At 39.6% G+C, this 8,069-nt stretch overlaps 1 protein-coding gene and 1 pseudogene across 1 annotated transcript; one reads left to right on the top strand and one right to left on the bottom strand.

Annotated features, from left to right (window-relative positions):
* Positions 1 to 1,339: 1,339 nt before the first annotated feature.
* Positions 1,340 to 3,399, bottom strand: LOC134281553 (uncharacterized; annotated as a pseudogene).
* Positions 3,400 to 3,963: 564 nt separating this feature from the next.
* Positions 3,964 to 7,577, top strand: LOC134281554 (uncharacterized protein K02A2.6-like). The gene is made up of 2 exons (XM_062763989.1): positions 3,964 to 4,250; positions 4,358 to 7,577. The coding sequence occupies exons 1-2, from the start codon at positions 3,964 to 3,966 to the stop codon at positions 7,575 to 7,577; spliced, it is 3,507 nt and encodes a 1,168-aa protein (XP_062619973.1).
* Positions 7,578 to 8,069: the final 492 nt, after the last annotated feature.

The following is an 8,069-nucleotide window of genomic DNA, read 5'->3' as shown; positions in this document are numbered from 1 at the left end:
TTTGTAAAGTTGATGCCAGACCCTTTAAAAAATTACTATAATTGGCCAATATGGTGGACAGAAAACCAGTGATGTACAGCCAATTAATCCTATCTTACACGTCTACAGTTGATACAAGCCCAGACATTGCTCTTCCATGCTTGCCAAAAAATTTACCACCAGATAGACTGATTACCAACTTATTTGATCATTTAAGAATTTTAAAAAAAATCTTATCCTTCAAAGATTATGTTAGAGAGAATTATTTTTTTTAGTTGATGTGTTCTTTGTCACATTAGGTTATTGGTTTTGAATCTTGTGTTTTTTGATAACAGAGCTGTTGGAGAACTGAAATATATATTCTAGAAAAAAGTCCAGCTCTTACATATTGTTTGGAGAATGCAATATGGAAACTGTTTTGGACTATCATATTTTTACAGAAATATCCAATAAAATGGTGGGCCAAGTTAACTTAAATCTTAATACTTTGGAAATTGTCCTATCATCTGTATTGTGAAACGCAAGAGCAGGGTACAAAGCTTAGTGGCTAACAAGGCAGCTGTTTCTTAGGTTGAATACATATAAGTTGAATTTTTTTCTAGATTTTAGCCGTCATACGTAATGAATCTGTGAAAGATTTGCTTTAAATTCTAGTCAGAAAAGATCCCTTAAAAATTTGTAATGTATGAAACAGACAGACGCACAGACAAACGGGAAATTGACAACAGATTTGATTAAAAATGTATCCCTATTTATGGCATGCCTCAGAGATAATTGTGTTAAAATTTCAAGCATCTGCAATCAGTAGTTGCTGAGAAATGTGCGACAAAAAATTATGTATGAAAATGGACAGACGCACAAACAAACAGGAAGTTGACATTGGATTTAAACAAAAATGTATCCCACTGTATGTCATACCTCAGGAAAGATTGTGTCAAAATTTCAAGCATCTGCGCTCAGTATTTGCTGAGAAAACTGCGACGAAAAATTTGTTACAGACGGACAAACAGAAGGACAGACGGGCGGACGGACAGACAGACACACAAGGGTTAGACAGTATACCCCCTCTCGTTCGGAGCGGGGGTATAATAAAACAGTATTGTAGCTTGCTTTAGGGTGTTCCAGAAAAAAAGTTTTTACAAACATTGTCTGTACCTCTGAGTAATACATGTCATGAGTTAATAAAGTAAGTAAAGCTAAAAAAAACATGCCCAAATAATTAAGGACCCTTAATTTCACACAATAATTTTGTACGCAAGTATGTACATGTATTACTTTTACTTTAGAATTAAAATATTGTATTTTTTAAAAAAATATTTGCAACAATATTTGATTTCAAAGATAGCACACTGCATAGAGCATTTGAAATTTATGAGATTTTATAATATTCAGAATTTTATTTGAAGTATTACAACATTTTCAGGTTAAACTATGTGATCAAAGAAGGTTCCAGACATAGACTTTGCTGATGTTTTTGTACACCTGATTAACCTTGGTTGGGATAAAATAAAATCGCATTCATTCCTACAAAGAAGAAAGGGGTTATTTGTTGTATCACAACAATCACGTTGTCCGTGTTCGAGTCTGATTATTTGATCCATAATATTCTTATATCATGTGCAGAACAACGCCAGAAACCCGTCAATCAGACCACCCTTATACAACATTGTTACTGGTAATGGTTGATGGCAATGTCCTGTCAGGTGGCTGCTCCTGTGTTGCGTAAGTCCAGCTTTGTGCTTTATTTTTTATCACAATCATAGTATTTATCATATGAATAATGTGAATCCCAAAATCAATTATTAACATGCTACTTTTTCTGTTTAAGTGATGATGGTTCTTGCAAGCACTGCACGTCCCTGCCATTTGCTCTTGCAGCTTTTTGTGACCGCCATAAGGCTAGGCATACAAAGGTGGGGACCGATTGTAAGTGTGTTTGGGACAACCCCAGTAAGGAGCCTTGTCGTGTCAAGAATGTATTCTCCACAGGAAAGTTCCGCTGATTCCAAACAAAAAAGATTACCAACCGTGCTCTACACTCACCACTGAGGTTAACAGAGAAGTTTAGAAAAAAGTGTACACGATGTGTCAAGGTACAGGTGCGCTGCTATTACATACATTATACCCCCACACACACACACTTACAAAAGTTTTGTATTGTAATGCAGCTGCACATTTGTAAGACGACCATTGTCCCTAAAGGGAATTAATATCAAAGACATGTTAGGGTATGTTCAGTCCCCTAAAAAATATCCTTCACCACATAATGCTGGGTCAGTCTGAAAGAGTGGTGATTGCCGAAGAACTCGATTCTCCTGCACTTTCCCAAGGAAATCCAGCAAAAATGTTTGTAAATCTTAAATCCTCTTGAACTACTTGCAAAAAATAGAATAATAATCCTTTCGATTATACATGTAGTAGTCTATCCCCCTGAACAATAGTTTCTTTCTCGAAATGTTTGTTCCATCTATCTTTCCAACAATACCTAGGAAGTGTTTAAATTCCATGAACATATCCTTCATTTCTTATTGTTCTCAGGCGTTTGCCATAAAATTATACTCAATAAGTAATCATGTATAAATCATATCAAACTACGTATTGCATAGGAGGCCATACTTTCGCTCACACCTAATCTGTCAGCTATGGCTGCATATTTATCCCGGCTAGCCATGTACCACAAGAATATAAGAAGGCGATCTTCAAGAGGTATTTGTGGTGATCCCTAAGTAGAATGTCTGCATAGAATCCCTGATACACCCTGTTCAACACATATCTCAGAAATTTTACCTCTGAGACATTCCATCCTTATTCTGGAAACTCCAAAAAAAAGGTTTTAAATTCTTAATCACGAAAATGTAATGCAACACTGCCTGTGTAATTGTTTTGTCTGTGTCTCTTCTGTGGGATTGACTTATTTGGTGATGAACTAAATGACAATTTCGGAGGTAACACTCTCCTAAGGACCCCTTCAGACTCGTACTGCTCGCTTTTATCTGAAAATTTCACCATACGTACAGTGTATGGTCCAGCAGGAGGATTTCGCCCAACTAGACATCCACTTACACGTATCGTTCCGCAGAATCTGCTGCCTCACTCATGGGTCATTTTCTTGAATGAGTAAAGCATCCTACTTGATCTCGGTGTTGGAGATGTGGTTCTCAAGAAAGCCTCAAAATGTTTCCCACCGCCGGTTATATAAAATTAGTTTTGTTGTCTATATCAATTTAACTTGGTGTTTGTATTGAATAAACAGTTGCTTTCTATCAAACTGAATCGACCCAGTCCCTTTTGACGCCAACAAGAGGTGAAAATGGCAGTAATTGAGAAGAAAAAAATCGATGATTACAACTGAAAAGATGAAGAAGAAGGAACCAACATCAAAACATGAAAGTCACCCTGATGTAGAGGATAGAATAAGACTTGATTCAGATTGCAATCCCTTCTCAAGTGTTTCAGACTCCGGTTTTTACCACTTTAAGGGCGATCCATGAGATTGACCAGGCCACATTCCCATCAAAAATCATCAGTATTCAAACTTACCAACCCTGACGTCCATTAAGACATGGATCGAAGTGAATGAGAAATGACGAACTTGATTTTCAATTGTAATTACACACTCACTAAAGTGTACAATCCTTTGTCGCCGCATGTACAATATTGTAACGTATTTGTTGATCTCAATGTTTGTACGACCTACTTTATTAGTCTATTAGATTTCATGTACGACTTGTCTATTGTGTCTTCTGTGTGTTTATGTTGACTTCCGGTTTAATAAAGTTCTGTTTATCCTGAGTCTTCATCTGCCCCGAACAGGCACGAATATGAAACATGGTGGCAGCGTTATAAACTAAAGAACCTAATCTTTTGCGATACCTAGCCATGGATAAATTGAAAGCTCCGGAAACGCTGAATTTCGATGCTACAGATTTAGCACACACGTGGAAAAAATGGAAAGAAGAATTCTCGCTCTATGTTGACCTAGCAATGGCAGAATCAGAGGAGAAACAGAAGGTAAAAATGCTTAAATACCTCATCGGAACACGTGGAAGAGAAGTGTATGACACACTAACATTCACTGATACTGAAGATAACAGAACTTTGAAGGTAATTTTAGAGAAGTTCGATGCCTATTGTAACCCTATGAAAAACGAAAGTGTGGAACGATACAAGTTTAATTTTAGGAATCAACAAAGTGGGGAAACAATCTACAGTTATGTGACTGAACTTAAGCTTTTAGCAGCACATTGTGGCTTTGGCGATTTAGAGGAATCGTTAGTCCGTGACCGCATTGTTTGTGGAATTAGAGACTTGCATCTACGTGAAAGACTTTTACGTGAATCGAACCTAACACTGAAAAGCTGTCTTGATATATATGCAGGGCATCAGAATTTTCAAAGGAGAGAATGAAGGAGATTGAGACTCCAACAGCAGCAGAAGTACACGCTCTGAGAGGAAACGGCTACAAACAAAAGACTAATCTGCGCAGTGCTCAAGCGACACCAAAATTGTTAGCTAAAAACTGTATGTATTGCGGACGTAAACATGAAGCTAGCAAACTCAAGTGCCCAGCCTATGGAGAAACATGCCACAAATGTAAAAAGAAGGACCACTTTAAAGCGATGTGTGGACAACACTCGAAGTCAACGCATAAGTCTGGACAGAAACTAGGTAAATACAACAGAAAATTACATCAAGTTACTGATAAGGACTCAGACTCTGACTCTAATGAAAACTACTATGACACAATCCGAAGTGTCACGTCTGAACTAAAGAAACATGTTTATGCAACTATGAATATCGGCAAAACACCCAAGTTCCAAGTCGACAGCGGCGCAAGTTGTAATGTTATTCCGATAAGCAAGCTAGATGAGAGCGGATCCTACTACAAGCTCACCAAGTCAACAACTGTACTAACTACATACGACAAGTCACGGATCCAGCCCCTAGGAAAAACAAGTCTGAAACTTGTAAATCCCAAAACCAAAGAACTCTATGACACCGAATTCGTTGTAGTGAAGCAGGACACAACACCAATACTGGGCAGTCAGACCATTCAAAGGATGAAACTAGTAACTATTCATTATGACAACATTCTAACTGTTACTGAGGAAACATTAACAGAAGAGTATGTTTTCAGCGAATACAAAGATGTGTTCGATGGTACAGGATGCCTAGCAGGGACATATTCACTCCAAACTGACCCATCGATAAAACCTGTAGTCCATCCGCCTAGGAAAATTCCAGTAGCTCTGAGGGACAAGCTCAAGACAGAGCTGGAACGGCTTACAGCGAAAGAAATAATTACCCCTGTTACCGAACAAACACCGTGGGTAAACAATCTCGTCATTGTGGAGAAGCCTAACAAATTAAGGATTTGTCTCGACCCTCGTGATGTGAATGGGGCCATTCAGCGCAGCCATTACCCAATGCCCACAGTCGAAGAACTCTTACCAGACTTGAACAAAGCGAAGGTATTTTCTGTTGCCGATGCCAAAAATGGATTCTGGCATGTTCAACTTGACAAGGCCAGTTCAATGCTAACAACCTTCAACACACCGCATGGTCGCTATCGATGGCTTCGAATGCCATTTGGACTAAACTCAGTGCCAGAGGAATTTCAGCGGCGACAAAATCAGACTGTAGAAGGACTGCATGGAGTACGTTGTGTACATGATGATATTCTGATCTTCGGAGAAGGCGCGACTGACGAGGAAGCTTATCGGGATCATGACCGCAATTTCCGAGCACTTATGGAACGCTGTAGGGAAAAGAATCTGAAGCTAAACAAGGAGAAACTGAAGTTTAGACTCAAAGAAGTTCGGTTTGTGGGACATCTACTGACCAGCAGTGGAGTTCGTGCTGACCCAGACAAGGTCAAGGCAGTGAAAAATATGCCCACACCCACTGATGTGTCAGCTGTTCGACGATTTGTAGGTTTCGTAACCTATCTCAGCAAGTTTCTTCCCAGGCTTAGCGATCTTTGTGAACCTCTTAGAAAACTGACTGTTCAAGATGCAGAATGGAGCTGGCTTGAAGCCCATGATAAAGCCATACAAGAGATCAAGACACTAGTTTGTAAAAGTCCTGTCTTGAAATATTATGATCCTAAAGAGGAATTGACACTCCAATGTGATGCTTCGCTAACAGGATTAGGAGCGAGCCTATTGCAAAATGGACAACCAATAGCCTTCGCAAGCAGAGCTCTCACGGATGCAGAGACCCGTTACGCTCAAATCGAGAAGGAGATGCTAGCAATTGTATTTGGCTTAGAACGTTTTCACCAGTACACCTATGGACGCTCAGTACATGTGGAAAGTGATCATAAGCCTCTAGAATCTATCGTGAAGAAATCGCTATTAGCAGCACCCAGACGTCTTCAACGAATGCTGCTCCGGTTACAGCAGTATGAGTACACAATTTCTTATAAACCAGGAAAGACTATGTATCTTGCAGATACATTAAGCCGACCTTACCTTAATGAAACAGGGACAACGAGCTTCGTAAGGGACTTAGAAATTGTAAACATGGTGCAGTACTTACCCATGACTGATGTTAGACTTTCCGAGATTCGCAAGCACAGCTATCAGGACGAGTCATTACAAGTTCTCATGGATGTCATACTTCATGGTTGGCCTCAGAAGCGAGAAGAAGTCCCTCACCTTGCAAGACCATACTTCGACTTTAGAGATGAGCTGAGTGTTCAGGATGGAATTCTATTTAGGGGTGAGCGTGCAATAATCCCTAAAGCAATCCGTTTGGATATGATGCAGCGAATACATTCCTCGCACTTGGGAATTGGAGGATGTCTTCGCCGAGCAAAGGAGTATGTTTTCTGGCCTGGAATGCACTCTGAAATTTCTCAGTACATACAAAGTTGTGAAACTTGCCAGATGTTTGAAACCAAACAACAAAAGGAAACCCTGATACCTCATGATGTTCCAGACAGACCTTGGATGAAGGTTGGAACTGATCTGTGCTCATTTGCTGGAAATGACTACTTAGTGACTGTTGACTATTTTTCAAATTTTTGGGAAATAGATTTCTTGGAGAACACAAAACCTACAACAGTGATCAGGAAATTGAGGAATCATTTTGCTCGCTATGGAATCCCAGACATTGTCATTTCGGACAATGGCCCTCATTTCAGCTGCAAGGTATTTGCTACATTCGCATTGGAATACGAATTCCAACACATCACGTCATCACCAAACTATCCGCAAAGTAACGGGAAGGTGGAACAGGCTGTGAAATCTGCAAAGCGTATAATGAAAAGAGCTCGCAACTCTCAACAGGATGTCTACCTCAGCATTCTTGACTTCCGGAACACACCAACAGAGGGAATGCAGAGTAGTCCTGCACAGAGATTAATGTGCCGTCGAACAAAGTCGCGACTACCAACAACCCCAGCTCTTCTTGAACCAAAAATCCCAATGTCTGCACATGCGGAAATCAAACACAACAAGCATCAACAATGCAAGCACTACAATAGAAACGCAAAGGACCTACCTGATTTAGAACATGGACAGCGTGTCTGGATAACACCAAAACGAAATGATCCAACAAAATCTTGGACAAAAGTGACTATTGCTAGCAAATGAACATTCGGTCTTACGAAGTAAACACAGACGAAGGACAGTCGCTTCGCAGAAACAGGAAAGATATCCGTATCCACAGAGGTAAAAACGAACAACCACGACAACCTGTAGACCTTGATATACCAGATTCGAAACTAGATGCAGACAACCCAAACACTGACAAATCCGACCAGTCGAAGGAGTCCGTTCAAGCACGCGAACCAATAGTGTCCAATGAAACACGTGATCATCCACAAATTCATATTCCGCAACACACCAGATCGGGAAGGGTTGTGAAATTGCCATTGAAATACAATGACTTTGTATCAACTTGACACTGCCATGGCTTAAATGTATATATGAAGTTTTGTAATGCATGCTACTATATGTCCATTTAGTTTAAAGACAAGTCTAGTCTCAGATACATTCTAGTCATATGTCAAATTTGTTAGAATCATTGTAGTCAAGATACATTCTAGTCGTATGTCAATTTAGTTCAATATCAGTTTATCTTTG

This window comes from Saccostrea cucullata, unplaced genomic scaffold (genome assembly GCF_032062105.1).
Source record: "Saccostrea cucullata isolate Sc308-1 unplaced genomic scaffold, CSIRO_AGI_Scuc_v1 ctg15495, whole genome shotgun sequence".
Classification (NCBI taxonomy): Eukaryota; Metazoa; Mollusca; class Bivalvia; order Ostreida; family Ostreidae; genus Saccostrea; species Saccostrea cuccullata.
Note: the sequence above shows the minus strand (reverse complement) of the source record. Positions and strands in the feature narration are given on the sequence as shown.

Excerpts from the sequence above, each read along its gene's own strand:
- LOC134281554 (XM_062763989.1), top strand. The coding sequence starts at position 3,964 with ATGGCAGAATCAGAGGAGAAACAGAAGGTAAAAATGCTTAAATACCTC. Across the intron at positions 4,251-4,357 it reads TTTGGCGATTTAGAGGAATC|GGCATCAGAATTTTCAAAGG; the intron begins GTTAGTCCGTGA and ends ATATATATGCAG.